The sequence below is a fragment of the Phalangium opilio genome, unplaced genomic scaffold, assembly GCF_054372755.1.
Source record: "Phalangium opilio isolate 3A_F unplaced genomic scaffold, DU_Popi_V2 ptg000209l_1, whole genome shotgun sequence".
NCBI lineage: Eukaryota > Metazoa > Arthropoda > Arachnida > Opiliones > Phalangiidae > Phalangium > Phalangium opilio.
The window spans coordinates 3,501,707-3,522,067 of NW_028324217.1; the positions used below are offsets into that span (position 1 = coordinate 3,501,707).

At 40.0% G+C, this 20,361-nt stretch overlaps 2 protein-coding genes across 3 annotated transcripts in view; both read left to right on the forward strand.

The window, feature by feature from the left end:
• nonC (serine/threonine-protein kinase Smg1) overlaps window positions 1-20,361 on the forward strand; it is a 38,105-nt gene that overhangs the window by 4,803 nt on the left and 12,941 nt on the right. For both annotated transcript variants that reach the window (XM_089854920.1, XM_089854921.1), the window contains exons 4-23: window positions 249-326; window positions 401-482; window positions 556-603; window positions 700-825; window positions 1,437-1,607; window positions 2,064-2,310; window positions 2,439-2,695; window positions 3,105-3,371; window positions 3,442-3,907; window positions 3,979-4,078; window positions 4,830-5,350; window positions 5,458-5,639; window positions 5,704-6,581; window positions 6,801-6,957; window positions 7,547-8,228; window positions 9,017-9,185; window positions 9,239-10,313; window positions 10,912-11,312; window positions 11,840-12,179; window positions 13,253-13,627. In XM_089854920.1, coding sequence (XP_089711046.1) covers window positions 249-326; window positions 401-482; window positions 556-603; window positions 700-825; window positions 1,437-1,607; window positions 2,064-2,310; window positions 2,439-2,695; window positions 3,105-3,371; window positions 3,442-3,907; window positions 3,979-4,078; window positions 4,830-5,350; window positions 5,458-5,639; window positions 5,704-6,581; window positions 6,801-6,957; window positions 7,547-8,228; window positions 9,017-9,185; window positions 9,239-10,313; window positions 10,912-11,312; window positions 11,840-12,179; window positions 13,253-13,627 — 6,622 coding nt within the window. The remainder of the gene's footprint in view (window positions 1-248; window positions 327-400; window positions 483-555; window positions 604-699; window positions 826-1,436; window positions 1,608-2,063; window positions 2,311-2,438; window positions 2,696-3,104; window positions 3,372-3,441; window positions 3,908-3,978; window positions 4,079-4,829; window positions 5,351-5,457; window positions 5,640-5,703; window positions 6,582-6,800; window positions 6,958-7,546; window positions 8,229-9,016; window positions 9,186-9,238; window positions 10,314-10,911; window positions 11,313-11,839; window positions 12,180-13,252; window positions 13,628-20,361) is intronic.
• Window positions 13,645-20,336, forward strand: LOC149618430 (adenosine receptor A2b-like). Its single transcript, XM_089854979.1, has one exon. The coding sequence runs from the start codon at window positions 17,049-17,051 to the stop codon at window positions 18,144-18,146; it is 1,098 nt and encodes a 365-aa protein (XP_089711105.1). The 5' UTR covers window positions 13,645-17,048; the 3' UTR covers window positions 18,147-20,336.

Below are 20,361 nucleotides of genomic sequence, written 5' to 3' on the forward strand. Positions count from 1 at the left end.
TTGCTGACGGGGACGGCGAAAAATAATGACGTAATTCCTTTTTTACCTCTGTCGCTATGGTAAACCCGCGTCTTCTTTTCATACCCCCCCCCCTCCGTCTAGTGGAAGGGGGTCCGGGACTTTGACGCGCGCCAAGATATTACTCTGTTCTCCATTCCTACTTCTCAAATTAAATCTATCCCCTGATATAATTTGGCAATATGCTAATTAAGATATCATGAACTTGAATAAATTATATATGTATATAGACTACACGCTGATATTCGACATGAAATTGCTCAGTGTTTGGGTTCATTGGGACCCATTTTAGAGCAAGATTGCAAAGCGTAAGATTAAAAGTTTAATTTAATTGTAATTAAAGCTGTAGTAGTAGTTAAAGGTTAATTAAACGTTTTTAAAGATTTTTCGAATGGATTTTCAACAATTACTTTGCGGATTTGTCAGATGATGTTAAAATAATGCTGTTAAGAATTTTACTCGAGGTATATTCCAAACATTTTGACTCGTTTAGCCATTTTGTTCGAGACAGTTAATTAACGTATACCATTTTATTAGAACTTAAAAAATGACAAAGATACGCAAAAAGTCAATCAATTGATGGAGGTAAGTTTAATCTCCCGACTGGAGGTACGATCCACACTCACACAAACACACATACCCCACCGTTTAAAATATTAACCACCATCCAATATTTTACAGTACATTATGAGCAATACACAAGTCGCTCTCGAAAATGCTGACATACCCGATTTACTAACGGCTATTGTTGATGTTATAACATTCATAGCTAGTGCCTATCCTTCCGTATTTCGGAGCCATTTCAGAGTTAGTCTTTCTTAATTATTCCATACAGGGTGTTGGGTTCCAAAAACGGGTGTGGTACTAATTATAGGACCGAAGTATGGGTACATGAGTATGATGGTTCCATGGGAAATCAACTGAATTTTGAGTGAATCGAAAATGTTAAATGTAGCTTCTATGACCAGCCCTTAGATTTTGATTGAGCCCCCATAAGGGATGCATGCACCCCCTAACTCACAAGTTACAAATGAACATTGGAGAAGTGTTTATGATTGGATGACCCCCTTAACTTTAATAAGCAACTGAACAGACAATGATTACTTATTAAATTTAAGGGGTCATCCAATCATAAAAACTTCTCCAATGTTCATTCCTAACTTGTGGGTTAGGGTGCACATGTATCCCTTGTGGGGGCTCAATCAAAATCTAAGGGCTGGTCATAGAAGTTACATTTAACATTTTCGATTCACTCAAAATTCAGTTGATTTCCCCATAGAACCATCAACGCATCCCACTCATGTACAATACTACGGTTCTATAATTACCCTCACCCCTTTTTGGAAGAACACCTTGTAGATTATTTTCAAGATAGTTAAACTAAAGATTGAAACGGTTTACTTGGGTAAATTTTACAGGATATTGTTGATATCCTGGTCGGATGGCATATAGACCCGACTCAAATGTCTTGCTTAACACAATACACGTCAAAAGCGTTGATAAGTTTTCAGCAATTTTGGATTGCCGATATGACGTTTTCTTTAACGTTGCTCGGGCAATTTTTGGAGGATATGGAGGCATATTCGGAGGTATGTTCCTCGCAACATAAGGTTTTGTGATATGTTCCTTCCATAAGTATGAATGGCACTACCAATACGAGTTCGTAATGCTACTGAGATGGACCTACAGTACTCGAGATAACTAGTTCGAGAAGGAGAACGACAATTAAGCGAGTCAATTGAAGTCCTACCTGCTACACTCGGTGCAGGTGGTTAATTAATATTGCAGCTAGGACCAAGTTCCATCTAGGTCCTATTTAGTCTGAACTTACTAAGTTACCCAAATTTGACAGCAGCGCCCCACTCACCAGGCGTATGTCGCTTTACCCTGAATCTATGACCTCCCTACTTCAATCACTTCAAAATTACAAGCTCCACTTTCTAAGTTACCAGAGATTAACAAACTTACGGAACGGAACATATCTTATGAACTTATGTCCCTTGTTAATCAACGATGTTTAAGTGTTGTTCAAATTTTAATTGTAGGATTTAGTGCAAACAAAAGATACTAAAATAGCAGATGATAGTCCACCGGCTAACGATGAGTGTTTGGACAAAATATCGTCTTTGGTTCGAGTATTTATGACTGTATTGAAAAGTTTGGGTAATCACGCCTCACCCAATCAGAATCCGTCGATGACTTGGAATTTTTTGATTGATAGCGTGAAATGCTTGTTTAAATGCACTCTATTAATTATCGATTACGCGTACGATGAAGAACTAATTACTGCAGGTTAGAATTATCCTAATTTTACCCAAGAAGTATATAATACTTCTCTTCGAGAGAAGTGTACAACACCACAAAACGGGTACCATAATTGTAACTTGATTCTTGAAACTTTTATTTTTTTTTAAATTAAGCTAATGACTGCGCTACATTACTCTTGGTACTTTGCCAAGTACATGCCGCGTCTACTTCCGACGATCTTTTGAAATACGTTGGCGTAATACAATCGTTTCCGGTTGAAAACTCTTCGGAAGTTTATCTACTGTCTCTATTACGATTAATGGGTCAAGCCATAAAAGAGCTTGGAACCCAATTACCCCTTGATTTTATACAATACATCTTCGGACCTGATTCAATTTGCCAAAAGTTGAAATTTTCACCTTATCACAAGGTAATTCCGCTGAGGCAATTTTATTTATCATGCAAGCGCAAAATGTCGCCACTATAAGCTTGAAGGAGATAGGGATGGAGTGGTAATGCCCCATACCTATTCCATTGCCTCACTACCCCCAACTTAGGCTCCGAAGCCCTCCCAGCATCCTCAGTAGCGTTTAGGTAAGGTCGTACAGTACAAAATTGTCAACTGCTCTGTCTTGAAAATAGGAGCTAGTTCAGATGCAAATGCAATGGTGCTACACGGCAGCACTTAACAATCGCCTACTTACTTTAGGGTAGGGGCGTGCGCGAGGTACTCTGGGAGGGTTTCATTGCCACAGGGCCACTCCATCTTACCTCATTTCTCCCTGCTCTAAGTGTTACACTTAAATCTAAGAAATCGCAACCGCTATGATCATTTCCAGATTCAGCAACAACTTTTGTCATTGCAACGCGCAATTTTGGGTCTTAAAAATGTCCCCTTACTCGAAGAAGCCTACCGTTGTTTATTGCAAAATTTGCAAGATGGCTTCTCGGAATTATTAGGGGAAGATACCCAATTGATATCAACGACTTCCTGTAGCCCCAATTTTGATACCGAACCCAAAAATTTGAAAAAGGCTGAAGTTACCGTACTTTCGTGCCTTTGCGCATTAGCCGAGATTGGGAATGCGAAACATTCAATCATTGGGGTTAGTTAGTTATTTAAAACAGAAGTTATTTAAAATTAGGTTAATAATTAACTTCAAATGGTTTGAACAGATGTGGGCTTTGAAACCCAGTTTCTTTGATTTGGTCGCACATCGTTTGAAACCGACTTCAAAATCTTTAGCGACGCGATTTCCAGCGGTGCATTTTTCAATTCTGTACACTCTTTATTCGCACTGCTCGAGACACGGTCATTTCGTGTCCAGTAGTACATTACTAAGTCAAAGTTTGACCCCGTCTGACCCGAGTGGTGCTACGGTATCTTATAAACAAACAACTACGTCTTTGGCCTCGCCAATATTGGGAAACGTTTCCATGATATCACCACCAAGTAGTGGTCATCTTTCTTCGATTCTGACTTTACTGACAACGGTGGTCAAACTTCAGGGTGTCTCGTACGATTGTAGATCGCTTTGTATGCGTTGGATTCAAGAAATTGTCGAGTCATTGCAGCATCATGCTGCTAAACTCTGCCATTTAACAGAGTTTTTGTCGTTTGTTGAAATTATCTTGGATTCCTGTGAGTTCAAATCAGATCTGAACTGATTTTCAAGCACTTACTTACGGTTAATGATTTGTGTAATTAATTAGGCTTTTTGATGAACCCGGCGTTAAGTATCAGTAGTTGTCTCGCTATGCAGATACTGTTAAAAAATGCTGGTTCGGTTTTACCCGAAAATTTGTTGAGAAAGTAGGTTTAATCTTGTTGTTGTTGAAGGGACTTGCAAGTATGGCAGGGACCCATTTTAGACTCTTGCATTTAAGGCAATTAGAGCGGCAACAATTTTTTGGTTTAATTTTGCTGTCTTGCTAGTTCCTTTAAAGGGAGTATAAAGACATAAATTTGGAGTGGGGGTTTACCTGAAGGCCGCCAGTAGGACCATCTCAGTTGTTACGTCAGTGCCTAGGTAAAACGCGAGGGGCTAGCCAGTAGGACCATCTCAGTTGTGACGTCAGTTCCTAGGTAAAACGCGAGGGGCTAGCCAGTAGGACCATCTCAGTTGTGACGTCAGTGCCTAAGTAAAATGCGAGGGGCTAACCACTCGGATAGTTAATGTACACCGATTACGGATTACTCTTGATAATTTTAGCACTGTCAGAGGCAGGCTTACACGTAACAGTCAAATGTACAGCCGTGTACACCGATTACGCTAAGTGACTAATCCCTTGGTAAAACGTCACGAGGTTAGCTTTGGCAGTGGGCGGCAATGTTTGGTACCGTTTTGGTTCTATGGGCAAGTGGCATGAGTGACGTCAGACAACGACTTCTGAGATAGCTCTGTTGCATAGAAAACATGTTGTCCCTTGCCCAAACAATTTTTTCAATATCTTCACTGCCGACCTTTTCTAGACCCACGATGAATTTCATCTTTATACTCCCTTCAATATTCAAATCCTGGTGTTGAACATCTTTACGAATACACCTTTTCTCGATGATATAGATGCTATGAAGCCTGCGTTTTAAGGTTAGGCAGTAATAACACCCAAGTATGCGAAGCGTACTCTGTCCTATTAGCCCTGTTACCCCTGGGTATCGCCACGAGTGGTTACCCATTCAGCGTATCCAAACTGGGCTCGCAGAATCAAAAGATTCAAAATTTGGCCAATGGCGATGATGATTTAGATGGTTGGAAGATAAGCATGCAAGACATATGGGCGGCGCAACACGGTTACATGACCCGTACGGCAACCGGAGAATTTAGCGCCCAAATGTTCAAGAAAGTTCTGGCCTACATCTTACTCGGACAGAAACCTAAAGATAAGGATTGGCAATTGAATATGTATTGCGCTTACCAGCAATTAGATCGGCAAACCAAAACCGAACGATTGTTGTGGCAAGTGTCTCGATTCAATACTAGTAGTTTGTGGTTTTGGGCTACGTGGGAATCGGCCCAACATTGCGTCTTGTACAAGTTGAGGACTGCTTTGGGTAAACCACAAGAGACTTTCACAACAATTGAAGGTTAGTGTTAGCTCATGTTCATAAGATGTGTTCCATAAGTTGGTCACTGATTACTGAGACTTATGAACTTAAGCTTCAACTAATCGATGAAATATGCGCGTTTTTAGGTGCTTTGAAAATGTACGCTGGCGATATAAGTAAAGTAGATCGTAAAACTGGCGCCAAAGCTAGTGATCGCTTAGAAACATTACTACGCGTGAAATTGCTCCTACAGTTTATGGAGCATTTGGAAAAATCAATGTACAATGCCTATGAAGGCTGTTCTATGGCTTTGCCAAGTGCCCCCAAGGTATGATGGTAAACTTCCAAGTTTTATTTCCAATTGATATACAACAAGTCCTATTACACTTCAGAATGTACGAAGTTTTTTCCGTACCAACAAAGGTACGTGTTTGGAATGGCTTAGCCGCGTACGTCTAGCAACTGTTAAAGTTGCCTTACAAGCCGGGGAATACCCAACGGCCGTACGTCACGGTTACCAATTACTACAAGAAAAAATTGACGCTGAAAACACGCAATCCCCTGATTTCGAACGTTTACTGATTTACTTGGTACACGCTTTGACCCATCTTCAAAACCCCGAGGCCGTTTTGGGTCTTTATGTATGGCTACGAGAGAAAACGGGCCGGAAGTACGTTTGGGTCAAAGCTGCTGTTGACCACGCTGCCGGGAAGTACGAAACAGCCTGCACCGAATACGCATGCGTCATGAAAAGTTTAAGGAACGTTGCGAGTCCACCGATAAATAAGACCGAAGACAGTTACTTATGGCATAAAGACGAAGATGAACAACAAACTCCGTTGAGCAAAACTTTTCAGCAACTCGAATTGCAAGATAATCCGACGATTACCAATGATCAGTACTTGCAATCGTTTTTGTTGCAACAAAATATAGATTGTTATCGTAGTCTTGGCAGCTGGAATGATGTCCTGGCGTGGACTGAGCGGAAAGGCAATGCCACACAAAATGGTCGACTGTATCATAATACGTTTGATGATATCGGTGACTTGAGTTACATTCAGGCCTTATCGTCTTTTGAGGATAATTTAAGGGTTTCAGCCATGGGTGGTAGCAAAACTCTTGCCGATTGCGAGTTGTTGGATGCAGGTATGAGCTGCAAGTCAGCTCCTGTTTCATGGGAACTTGATGCCCAACAAATATGGGCTGAACAAACCTTAGTCAATGCTGCGTTTACGTACTATAATAAGGCCAAACCAACAACAATTGATACGTAAGTATTTGTTAAGTTTATTGTAGGGGGGTTTTCTGGTTGCGTTTCAGACGATACAAGTTTTGGGTCAAAAAGTTGAGTGAGGAAAAATTGGTCTGTGATCAATTTTTAATTTGGTTGTTCAACTTGTCCAACCAACTTCTGTTCACATAACCCATCAAATGAGCCAAAAAGTTGTGTAGTCTGAAAAGGCCTTTATTTTGTTGTTTTTGACAACAGAGACGCGGCTTGCGACCAAATGCAAAAAGTCGCCCAACATTTGTCGTCTTTGATACAAATATCTTGCCGATCATGGCCACCAACTGTAATTCCGAGAGTTGGTGCCTTGTATCTTCCCGCGTTTGCTTGTTCAACTGCGTTTCAAAAAGGGAGAAAGGTAAGAAGGAGTTTGTGTTGAAATTTATTTAATCCAGGGTTCGTATGGAACCTTGATAAGTCAGGGATTTTAAAGTTTTGTCCTAAAACGTCGGGGATTTAAAGTTTTATGCTTAAAATGTCGGGGATGTAAAGTTTTATGCTTAAAATGTCGGGGATGTAAAGTTTTGTGCTTAAAATGTCGGGGATGTAAAGTTTTGTGCTTAAAATGTCGGGGATGTAAAGTTTTATGCTTAAAATGTCGGGGATTTAAAGTTTTGTGCTTAAAATGTCGGGGATTTAAAGTTTTATGCTTAAAATGTCGGGGATGTAAAGTTTTGTGCTTAAAATGTCGGGGATTTAAAGTTTTGTGCTTAAAATGTCGGGGATTTAAAGTTTTGTGCTTAAAATGTCGGGGATGTAAAGTTTTGTGCTTAAAATGTCGGGGATTTAAAGTTTTGTGCTTAAAATGTCGGGGATGTAAAGTTTTGTGCTTAAAATGTCGGGGATGTAAAGTTTTGTGCTTAAAATGTCGGGGATTTCGTTTGGTATATCAAACCATGCTTTCGTCCGAACCCTGTTAAATCGCCATTAACTTTAATTTTAAATAGATATCACCGGCCATTCTCTCCGAAAACATTAAACTTGACCCTCCTGACTTTTCAACATCCGTTCTAAGCTCTTCATTAGCTTGGACGAGTCTGTATCAACACGTAACTGCTAAAGAGCAGAATGTTAGACCACAATTGGGATCAGTAAATGATTTAACATTAACTGTGGCCAGATTAGCTCGCAAACAACAAAATATCAAACTGGCCCAACGGCTTTTGGTGAAAAACGCACTTTCAATAAGTGGTGCCAGTTATGTCAACCTAAATGAAAAATCATGCACAATCGCTGATATGATCGAATTGGTAAATACGATGCCGTTCAATGAGAAATTAATGAAAGTGCAACGCGAAGGTGCAAAATTGCTATTTGCATCGGGGAATGTTAACGGCGCAATTGACGCGCTTATAAACGGCTCCATAACTGCAACTAACTTTGTATTGGGAAGAAATACCGCCAATGATCTTAGATTGAAGATGAACGATCATACTGCGATCGGAGAGGAAATATCGCGATCATTGTTATGTATCGTTAAATACGTTCAACATGATTCCAAAGTTTTACCCAATTTCGGAAGTCATCAATCACCCTTAAACTTAGTTCTAGAGAACTTGTTGAATTTGCCACTTGATTTGGGTCTTCCTTCAAATAATTTCGATACTGGATTCAAGGACAGACTGACAGGTAAGATATGCTATGAAATTTTCGTGATTTAACGGTTAAGCCTTTTTTGAAATTTTCGTGATTTAACGGTTAAGCCTTTTTTGAAATTTTCGTGATTTAACGGTTAAGCCTTTTTTGAAATTTTCGTGATTTAACGGTTAAGCCTTTTTTGAAATTTTCGTGATTTAACGGTTAAGCCTTTTTTTGAAATTTTCGTGATTTAACGGTTAAGCCTTTTTTTGAAATTTTCGTGATTTAACGGTTAAGCCTTTTTTGAAATTTTCGTGATTTAACGGTTAAGCCTTTTTTGAAATTTTCGTGATTTAACGGTTAAGCCTTTTTTGAAATTTTCGTGATTTAACGGTTAAGCCTTTTTTGAAATTTTCGTGATTTAACGGTTAAGCCTTTTTTTGAAATTTTCGTTATTGAACTATAAGCCTTTTTTTGAAATTTTCGTTATTGAACTATAAGCCTTTTTTGAAATTTTCGTTATTGAACTATAAGCCTTTTTTTGAAATTTTCGTTATTGAACTATAAGCCTTTTTTGAAATTTTCGTTATTGAACTATAAGCCTTTTTTTGAAATTTTCGTTATTGAACTCGATCTAAGCCTTGGTTGAAATATTCGTGATTTAACGGTTAAGCCTTGGTTGAAATATTCGTGATTTAACGGTTAAGCCTTGGTTGAAATATTCGTGATTTAACGGTTAAGCCTTGGTTGAAATATTCGTGATTTAACGGTTAAGCCTTGGTTGAAATATTCGTGATTTAACGGTTAAGCCTTGGTTGAAATATTCGTGATTGATTTAGATTTGAAAGACGCGTCATTCTCAAAAGACGGCGTGATAGGCGATTCAGAAGTCGCAGTTGGACGTTTATTGCAACGATGCGTATTCCAATGTCCCCAACTTGCTAAAGCCTGGTCTGCATTAGCAGCCTGGTGTTATCGTTGGGGTCGCAAAGTCGTTGACGCATCAAGGTAAGTTTTAAACTCTACAGTACTTGAGAAGGTACTTAACGCGTATGTTACAGCGATGGTTGCATTGAACTATTACCCGAGGAGAAAAACGAAATTTTAGAACTAACCCCTATCAATGCAACAACCGAAGAATGCGAAGCCATAATCCAAGTCATGAGTCAACTTCACGTAACTCCGGAAGGAGATTGGGAAGAATTAGGCTTAGACGCGTACTCCGATAGTGTTGAAATCACACGCTACCAACTCCTAAATGCTTGTCCCGCCTTGGAAAATACGCAGGCGCTAAATTACCTCATTAAAATATGGTGCCAAGTCGTAAAACGTGCTTATTGCTATTACGAACTTGCCGCCAAGGCTTATTTCCAATACCTACAACTAAACGCCCAGCAACCTTCGAATGATAAATACGAAGATGATAATGTTACAGCAACTCTACGTCTTTTGAGACTGGTGGTAAAACACGCCACTGAATTACGTGACGTGTTAGAAGTTGAACTTGCTAAAACACCAACTGGGCCTTGGCGCGGGATTATACCTCAGCTATTCTCGCGTTTAAGTCACCCTGAGCTTTACGTTCGTCAGAGTATTTCTGATTTACTTTGTCGTGTCGCTCAGGCATCGCCGCATTTGATCGTGTTCCCGGCTGTTGTCGGTTCACTTACGTTAAAATCCAACAATTTGAAGGAGAATCCAGCTTTCTTGAAGTCCTGTTTGTCGCAGGAGTTAGGGTTGAACGATAACTTGGGATCGAACTCGCCCGATCATTCTGCTTTGACGAAGTCGCTTCTACCTCGAGATGAATTGGAGGATGAGGAATTGGAACAAGACGAAGATGATAGTCAAAAGGCCGCCATTATGCAAAATTGTTTCGCAGTTTTGGTTGATACTTTGGCTAGGCAAGACGCCTGTACTATCGAAGAAGTTAAAAATCTCGTTCATGAACTGAGAAGGATTACTTTACTTTGGGACGAGTTATGGTTGGGTTCCTTGAATCTTCATCATCAAGAAATGCAACGTCGAATTCAGAATCTCGAGGATGAGATTAGTAAGGTGCAATCAAGCGCAACTTTGACTAAAGAAGAGAAAACTGCAATTATTAAGGAGAAATATTCAATTTTTATGAAACCGGTAAGTCTATTTTTGTTTTATATCTTTCGCGAACTCATGACGTGCATAGTATGACGTTATGTATGACGGACGAATGGGATTGGGGAACGAGGGGAATCGTTTGAAGTCGCGCCGCAATCTTGTCTTCTTTAAGCCTTTGCAAATTACTACTCAAGGCTTATCATTTGAAAGAGCATGTAAAATAATGAATAGTTCAAATTGAAGCCATGTCTCTAACTATTATATTAAAAAAGATACGAGCAATTTAGTTTTAGGCCAATAACAGTTCACACACCGCACTACGTCACTCCTTAAATCTTTTATTATCATTTGAAAGAGCGTGTAAAATAATGAATAATTCAAATTGGAACCATGTCTCTATCTACCATATTAAAAAAGATACGAGCACTTTTGTTTTAGGCCAATTACAATTCACACACCGCATTACGTCACTTGATTCACAGAGAAGCCTAACGCGCAGGCTCCTGTATTAAAACTTAATTGCTTATATCTCCTTTAATATTGCAGATAGAAACATGGTTCCAATTTGAAATATTCATTATTTTGTACGCTCTTTCTTATAATACCAAACTTGGTCCTTTTTTTTAATGTTCTTTAGACTTTATTCATTCTTGAGCAACTACAAAACATTACGATTCAAACCGCGGAAACCCCTCACGAACAGAGGTTTCAAGACACATTCGGGAAGCTTATTAGCGACACCATCGCGAATTTGAAAGAACCAACTGATCCTAGTAAACCTCAGCAAAGTTGGCTTTTGATTCGTAAACTTCATCAGACGCTTCAGCAAAGAATCCAGCAACAAACGCGATCCAGTTTGTTCTTGGATCAAATTAGCCCCGTACTCTCGACATTGCAGTCGACAGTAATACCCATGCCCGGTATTAATAATAAATCAACTACAATGGTTACTATCAAATCGGTGCAAAATACTATCTCAATTTTGCCAACAAAAACACGGCCCAAGAAATTGGCTTTCTTTGGATCAGATGGCAAAAAGTAAGTTGTATTAATTAACACGTATCATTTACTTGCGCGAATCGCATGGTGGTTGCCGGCGCGAGTGCCCCCCAGCTAGGTACAGCGCCTTATCAAGTCCTCTTACATGGGTCCCTTAGACCCTGCCGGCGCGGGTCTCGTAGAGTCTGCCGGCGCGCGTCCCCGTAGAGTCTGCCGGCCCGGGTCCCGCGGCCGTTGGCCGTCGCGAATCCGGGAGCGGGTCCCGTCGAGGTCGGCCCGCGCTGTTTCCGTAGCGAATCCCTTAGAGTCTGGCGGCGCGGGTCCCTTAGAGTCTACCGGTGCGAATCCAGTCGGGGTTGGCCGGCGCGGGTCCCGTAGAGTCCTCGGGCTCGGTTCCCGCGGCCGTTGGCCTGCGCGAATCCCGAAGCGGGTCTCCGTAGCGATTGGCCGGCGTGGGTCCCTTAGAGTCTGCTGATGAGGGTCCCGTGGTGATTGGCCGGCCCGAATCCCGTGGTATTTGTAGGCGCGAAATGTCTAAAATGAAACGTTACGTTTCATTTTTTTAGGTACAATTACCTGTTCAAAGGTCTCGAAGATCTGCATTTAGACGAACGAATTATGCAGTTCCTCTCGATTGTCAATAACATGTTCGTCAAAAGCCGTAAACGCGGTAAAGCTCTTTACAACGCGCGACACTATTCCGTTACTCCCTTGGGACCCAGATCGGGTCTTATTGAATGGGTCGATGGTGCTTCACCCTTGTTTGGGCTCTACAAACGCTGGCAGCAACGAGAAGTTACGGCTCAAGCTCTCAAAACGCAAAATAATCCTTCGGCTCCAACACCGACCATGCTTAGACCCTCGGAGATTTATTACAACAAGCTAACACCACTTCTGAAAGAAAAGGTAAGCGTTACAAAGTTATGTCTATCTCGTTCTGGGTCGGGAGCCAGGTAAACTCGGGGGAATTGATCGGGTGTCCGGTAAACTCGGGGGGAAATTGATCGGGTGTCCAGTAAACTCGTAAAAACCGATCGGGTGTCCGGTAAACTCGTAAAAACCGATCGGGTGTCCGGTAAACTCGTAAAAACCGATCGGGTGTCCGGTAAACTCGTAAAAACCGATCGGGTGTCCGGTAAACTCAGGGGGAAACTGATCGGGTGTCCAGTAAACTCGGGGAAAACTGATCGGGTGTCCAGTAAACTCGGGGGGAAACTGATCGGGTGTCCAGTAAACTCGGGGGGAAACTGATCGGGTGTCCAGTAAACTCGGGGGGAGGGAAAATGATCGGGTGTCCAGCAAACTCGGGGGGGGGGGGGAGGGAAATTGATCGGGTGTCCAGCAAACTCGGGGGGGGGGAGGGAAATTGATCGGGTGTCCAGCAAACTCGGGGGGGGAGGGAAATTGATCGGGTGTCCAGCAAACTCGGGGGGAGGGAAATTGATCGGGTGTCCAGCAAACTCGGGGGAAATTGATCGGGTGTCCAGCAAACTCGGGGGGGGGGAGGGAAATTGATCGGGTGTCCAGCAAACTCGGGGGGGGGAGGGAAATTGATCGGGTGTCCAGCAAACTCGGGGGGGAGGGAAATTGATCGGGTGTCCAGCAAACTCGGGGGGGGGAATTGATCGGGTGTCCAGCAAACTCGGGGGGGGGGAGGGAAATTGATCGGGTGTCCAGCAAACTCGGGGGGGGGAGGGAAATTGATCGGGTGTCCAGCAAACTTGGGGGGGGAGGGAAATTGATCGGGTGTCCAGCAAACTCGGGGGGGGGAGGGAAATTGATCGGGTGTCCAGCAAACTCGGGGGAAATTGATCGGGTGTCCAGCAAACTCGGGGGAAATTGATCGGGTGTCCAGTAAACTCGGGGGAAAATTGATCGGGTGCCGAGTAAACTCCGGAAAATCATATTTATCTTGAAAAAATTAAAATTATTGGTTTGGAGCAATAAGTGAATTTTGTACGGACCTATTTACTAAACAGGACATCAGCAACTTGGACAATCGTAAAGAATGGCCCCAACAAGTTATGCTTCAAGTCCTTCAAGAATTAATGAACGAGACTCCGAAAGATCTTTTGGCTAAAGAACTGTGGTGCTCTTGTAGCAGCGCGTCCGGGTGGTGGGAAGTGACTCAAACTTACAATCATTCAACCGCGGTTATGTCAGTTATCGGGTACATTATCGGTCTCGGTGATCGTCACTTGGATAACGTTCTTGTGGATTTATCAACTGGTGAAGTGGTTCATATTGACTATAACGTGTGTTTCGAAAAAGGAAAGAATTTGCGCGTACCCGAGAAAGTGCCCTTTAGGATGACCCCCAACATTGAAACTGCTTTGGGAGTCACCGGTATTGAGGTAAGACCAATTTATTCTGTATTTTTTTGATTTATTGTTGGGGTTATAACGCGGATTGTACTGTATGGTCTTTGGGTTTAAATATGCCCTACGCCATATTTTAAAATGGCGGCAAGAAGTGTAACGAAAACACTCAGGCAGTGAGCGCGTATGAAGAGGAGAGACAAATAGGGAAGTGGGAAAAGTAACTATAAGGGCACAGCCCGATATCTCTCCCACGCGCACCTAACTCGGCGCACAGCTCGTTATCTCTCTCCCACGCGCACCTAACTCGGCGCATAGCCCTTTATCTCTCCAACGCGCACCTAACTCCGCGCACAGCCCGTTATCTCTCTCCCACGCGCACCTAACGTGATCCCTTAAGAATGCAATTCAAAATGGGTAAATACGAAGTGACGGTTAGAGGCTCACACTAGAGATCAGCGTGGTTAACTGTAGCCTCGGTAGTAAACAAACTTCTCTGATTTTTTTCCTCTCTGTTGCGCCGATTGCGCATGTGTGGAACTCTGTTTGAAAGGGGAGGGGGGGGGGGGCTGACGGAGAATTTGGTCTCTTTGATCTCCTTGTCATACGTTCTCACTGACTCTGGCAATTAACGCCGGTTACAACTCGGATTTTGTTTTAGATTTTAAAACTACTTATTTATTTATAATTATTTGAAGATTAGGAATAATTTTGGGGTTACGCCTTTTAAGATTTACGTCAGTAACTGTTTGGATTTACGTCACCGAGCTCGAATGTTTTCTTTAAAATTACTTTATACGGAAAATTGGCAAAATTAATATGGGGATAACCATTTATTATAAAACAATCATAGTTTTGAAGAAAAAAATGCTAATTAATTAAAAGCCACGAGATTAAAACGTGAAACTTAATACAAATCTTTCTACCTGCAGTCCAAACCACTCCAGACATTTTCCCAGAAATATTTCCAAGAATTTTAATTTTTAAACCTTGAAATTGTGTTTTTCCTAATCCTAAATAGGTAGCTAAATTAATATCATAAGGATATTATTTTAAATCCCCATAAGTGAGACTCCAGTAATATTAAATTCTATCAGACTGGGATAAATAGCCAGCGTGTTAGGGGCGCCTCAGGAACCTACATTTGCTTTAATAACGAATTTTTCCTGGTTATGACAAATGTATCTTTTCTTACATTATATTCTTATGATAATATTAATTTAGTGTCACGGATTATCCCCCTAAAAAGTGATTGAATGATTTATACACACCCCTTATTTTTACCTTTCCGAGTGACGATGACATCACGGAGAGGTATTACACTGGACGTGTCTGTGTGTCTGTCGCAAATCGGAGCAAATGTAAATACTATATCGGGAACGCATTGGCAGTTCCATTATCGTCCTTAGGGTTAAGATAGCCTCCCATTGGCAGGGACCCAAGTTTCACGCAATTGCGAGTTTTCTTAACATTTATTGTGAATCAATCGCCTTATATACCCTAAATTTCCAAAAGTTATTAAAGAGGCATACGCTAGAATTCAAACGTCAATGTTTAAAATGATTTTAGGAAACACGTTTCTTAAAACGACTTAACTAATATTAATGTAAATTACTGTCGATGAAAATAATTAATATCAATTATATTTATTCAATTATTTAAGAAAAACGTCTCTACTCGGAGAGGTTATTTTGGTTTTTCCCAACTTGTTTTTTTTTTACCAATACTAATAACTCAAAATACTTCAGTACGTATTCCAGAACAAGTTTAACTTGATCTCGCATTTGTAAAGGGTTAAGGTGACCTTCAAGATACACGTGTAAAAACTCTGTTCTTTAAACGTAAAGAAAAAATAGAAAATCTACGATAAAGTTGTGGATACTAGCACGATACTAGCTTAAAAAAGTTAACCCTTTGCTTTTCCCGCTTTACTGATAATATAGAAACCGAAACTCGAGTGACATAATGTTTGTAGAAACGTGTATAGTATAGTTTGTACTATGTATGCTTTTAGTATATTGTTTTATGGATAGATAACAGCTAGGGCTTGTTTACAGCCTTGTAAACAATAAAGGCTTTGAGTAGATAACATACTAGAACAAACAGTGTCGTAAAATTGTAAGGTATTGATTTTTTGTGGTTAGAACTAAGTCATCGGATGTGTTTTTAAGTGGAGAGTGATTTTTTTTATATAAAATTTTGGTCAGAAGTGAATTAACGTAAAGTTATTAAGGGAAATATTCGTTTTGCCGAAGTTATCGTTTTAAATTTTGATTGCAGAGGATAGGCAGCTAAACACAGTGTTAATCTCGACTGAGCTACTAGTACAGTTGAGATACAGTTTGACCTCAAACAAATTGATAGAGAATTGTGGGGATAAAAATGACTAATTAATTTATTAATACCTTCTGTTCTAATTATCCGATTTTCACTTTACGATAACAAAATTGTAGCTCTTATTCACCTCTACAAAACATGTACAGACATTGTTTTACGATAAAGCAGCGGTTATTAAGTTATTCGAGGTTGAGTAACAGTAACACCCCCGAAACAAAAAATCTAAGTGAATGAAATTTGCACGAAGAATTAAATGATAAAACCGGTTTTTATAGTTTTAAGTTATATTTTAATTTCAATGAAGTAAACTAACTTACATATCAATAACTAAACTGTTTTGGCAAATGCAAAATTAACCACCACCGAGTGTAGTTAGGACTTCAATTGACTCGCTTCCGTCGTTCTCCTTCTCGAACTAGTTATCTCGAGTACTGTAAGCCTCTCAGTAGCATTACGAACTTCTATAGCTAGTGCGGCAGTGCCATTCGTACTTATGCAACATAACATATCACTTATAAACTTATGGTATTATCTTTAAGCTGCCGTACTATTGACCATAACTCTAGAAAGGGGAACGTTAATTTGTAAGGGAAATAAACCACCTGTTATGACTTATTAGTATAGTGTTTGAGAACTTCATGTTAAACTTATTCTGGCTTGATCAGCCGACGTGAAGGGATTCTTGTATGCAAACACACTACGCTATAAAATGCGTGTTTAATGTACACTTTCCTTAAAGCCGTTGCCTCGACGCGATCCCGGACTCGGAGTACTTACACCATTATCAAATTAGCCCTTCGAGAGGCAACATCTTTTACACTAGCTCTCCTAGCAGAGACCAGAGTTAACCGGTTCCCAAGTTAGAAAGATCCAAGTGGTGTAGATCAGGCTACGTACTTCGCTATCATCTTTCAAAAATAGATGAAAATTAGAACCTTCTCGTTCTGTAACAATGTTAATTGTTAACATCAATCCAAAGGAATATATTATATTATAAATTTATCGAATCGAAAATGATCGATACTAACGATACAATCGAAATTTGCCAAAATATATCGAGTGTTAATTGTTAACAACAATCCAAAGGAATATATTATATTACTAATTTATCGAATTGAAAATGATCGATACTAACGATACCATTGAAGTTTGTCAAAATATATCGAGTAACGCGTCAAATTCACCACCAGCTCACGCGTATTGCGATGGCGATTTCACCTTATTACCCTCAGGACCAAGCAGCGGTTTAAAATTCGGTATCGAATTGATATGGACGATACTTACAATTACGGGTAATGGCTTAACGATAATTATCGTTTTGAGTAATCGATCACTGCGAACTGTCGTTAACCATTTTATGGTCAGCCTCTGTGTATTTAATCTTATATTCGGATTCACGCTTACGTACCATAGTGTCTATTATATGCTACCGGATTATGTGACGCGTGGTTGCAAGTACTGTTGTTTAGCAAGATTTGTGGCGTTGCTGGTACCGACACATGGCACCGCTGGTAGCCTACTCGCCGTGACAATTGATCGATATATCGCGATACTTCATCCGTTACGATACAAACAGATTTTAACAGCGGGTATTGCCAAACGAATTATTGTTGCAATATTGATTTATTCAATACTTAACGGGTTTTTACTGTTATTTTGGAATGAATGTAGTGGTGAAATATGTTGCAGCAAGTGCCATTTTTTGCGCGTTTCACCACGTTCGTATTTGTTCGTGTTTTTAATATTCCCGCTGACAATCGTTGGTGTTATCATATTGTACGTGTATCTAATACTCATGAAGGAAGCGAAGAAACAATTGTATCGTGAATCTTTCACGATATCAACGATAACAACCGATCAATCTGCATTGCAGAAATCAGAGATTAAACTCGCGACAACTGTTGGGTTGATTATAAGTAGTTATTTAGTTGTTATTACGCCTTATAATGTTATAATGACTTTGATTTTGTTGGGGTTTGATGCCCCACCGTTTTGTCAGGCCTACGATGTGTGTTTGTTGATAACTTTTCTAAATCCGTGTATTAATCCCATGATTTATGTATGGAGGAATATTCAATTTAAAAACTGTATCGTGCAGATTTATAACGTGTGTTTTAAGAGGTTTAAAGAAACAGATGTAAATATGTTTCCCAAGACTGTTTTGAGTTTAAATGTTCAAAATCGCGTACAACCTAGCAGCAGTAGTATGTCTTTTTAAAATGTATACCAACTAAATTTAAAAAGCTACAATAGATATAAAACTCGGAGATCAATACCGCTCCATCCTACCTCTTTTCTCCATGATTTCATAAGAAATTTGGTATTACCCCAATGGGAAGTTTCAGTCATATCTGAAGTATATAATACTTCTCTAAGAGAGAAGTGTACCACCTCCACAAAGCGGGTACCGTAATTGTAACATATGATTCTTCAATACCAACCAACATCAGAATTAACATTTATTATAGGCAAGGTTAATTGCTAAACCGACTCATGCACATACTCCATGTAAATAGTTAACTCCTCATCATTACTATATCTATTAGCGCTGCTTAACTATTTGCCAAGGCGTATGCACGCATGCGCTTGTGGATTAATTAATTTTTGTTCCACGTCAATTAAGACAATCAAGGTTTGTTGGTTAATTGATTGATTGCTGCATTGGGATTTTACCAAAAACAGTTATAGTTAATTCACCCTAGCACGGTGAGCGATAGTTATATACCCATCTTAATTAAGTTTGATGAGCGGGATCGAGCAAATTAACAAAAAGGGTCTGTCTCCCTCGGTCTCCCTCGCCTGGGAAGAATCATTCACGTTACATAACTAAAGAATATTAAGAGGATACAGAGTGTCATCCTTCTTCTATTATCCCCTTCTGGTCGTACCCTAAAATCAATCAATTGTCGCTCTGGGTTGGAGAGTTAAGAGTTGTTCATAATACGTTTATATAGCCTTTCGTTCTTGTAACACAATTTCAAGGTACTTTTGAAAATATTGACCATTAATTTATCGTGTGAATAAACATGTGGTTTGGACGTTTACTATGTGGGTTTCTTTGAGCAATTTTTTGTTGTTGCAATATGCGGATATTTCGTGTAAATATTGATGGTACTAAGACACGCAATTTGGTAATTTATTTTATTTACCCTACACTTATTACAAAAAAATTATCGAATTAAGTTAATTAATACTTATTATTGCATCGGTGTACTTAAGAGGTTTCGGCTTATGTCAAGGTTCTCACGCTGATTTAGTTTATAAATATGTACATAACCGCTCGTACATAGCCGAAAGAATTATTGAAGTGGTTTGTTTGGGTCGTACGTGTAGATTTAGTTGGATCAAGAAGGGATATCTAGTTTATTAGGGAGAAGGTATAAATTCGCCCCACATTTATAATCTAGCTTTATCTCCAGTCCAAAAGACGTAGCCTGTCCGGAGTTAATCCCCGCCGCCTCTAAATTACAACCAGCCAGCATCTCATTGGTTCGTGAAAACTCGTGCACGTCAGCGCGACGCGAATGATGAGGAAAATTACTTGTATTTTCCGACTGAGGAGAGGCAGCGAAATAGCCCGGGTCCTCCGTTTACGTCCCCCTTTGTATTTTGAAAGGGGGATTGGCTGGGACTATGGCCCGCGGGAATACTTAGGCATCTTATACCTTCTCCCTAGTAAACTAGGTATCGCTTCTTGGTTGGATAGTAATTTTCTTATCAAGCTTAAGTAGAATTATATATTGCATTTTTTATGTATATCGGTGACTTTATAGGCGTTGTAGGCCTTGATGATTTTTTTAAAACCTTGAATATTCTATTTTTTGACTTACAAGCTAGTAAGCCATTTAGCCAGATGCCCACTAAGGAATTTTTTAGTTCGTCTCAATTTCAGACCAAAAGATATATATCTTGTTGCCGGGCATCTGGAGTGTAAATTTAATGTGTTACAGGATTTATTTGTTTTGGCATATTGTCTGGAAAAGGTTTGTATTGGGTGAAAACTAAGAATTATCGTAATTCGAACTCAAGTGGAATTATTGAGAAATTGTTTTGGGTTTTCGTGAAATTATCGGGAAATAAATGGCTTGGATTTTCGTGGAATATCGGGAAATAAATGGCTTGGGTTTTCGTGCAATTGTCGGGAAATAAATGGCTTGGGTTTTCGTGCAATTGTCGGGAAATAAATGGCTTGGGTTTTCTTGCAATTGTCGGGAAATAAATGGCTTGGGTTTTCTTGCAATTGTCGGGAAATAAATGGCTTGGGTTCTCACAAAATTTAATGAGAAAATGTTTGAGATCTCGCAAAATTATCAAAGCTAAAAAAGTTCAAATTTTCTTGAAATTATCGCACGAAAGTTATAATTTCCGCTTTGTCGCAAAAAACCTTGGGACTCAAGAAAGGTTTGGTCCTTTACCTTAACTGACCTCTTAAA

Coding starts and splice junctions, on each gene's coding strand:
- LOC149618430 (XM_089854979.1), top strand. CDS start 17,049: ATGATCGATACTAACGATACCATTGAAGTTTGTCAAAATATATCGAGT.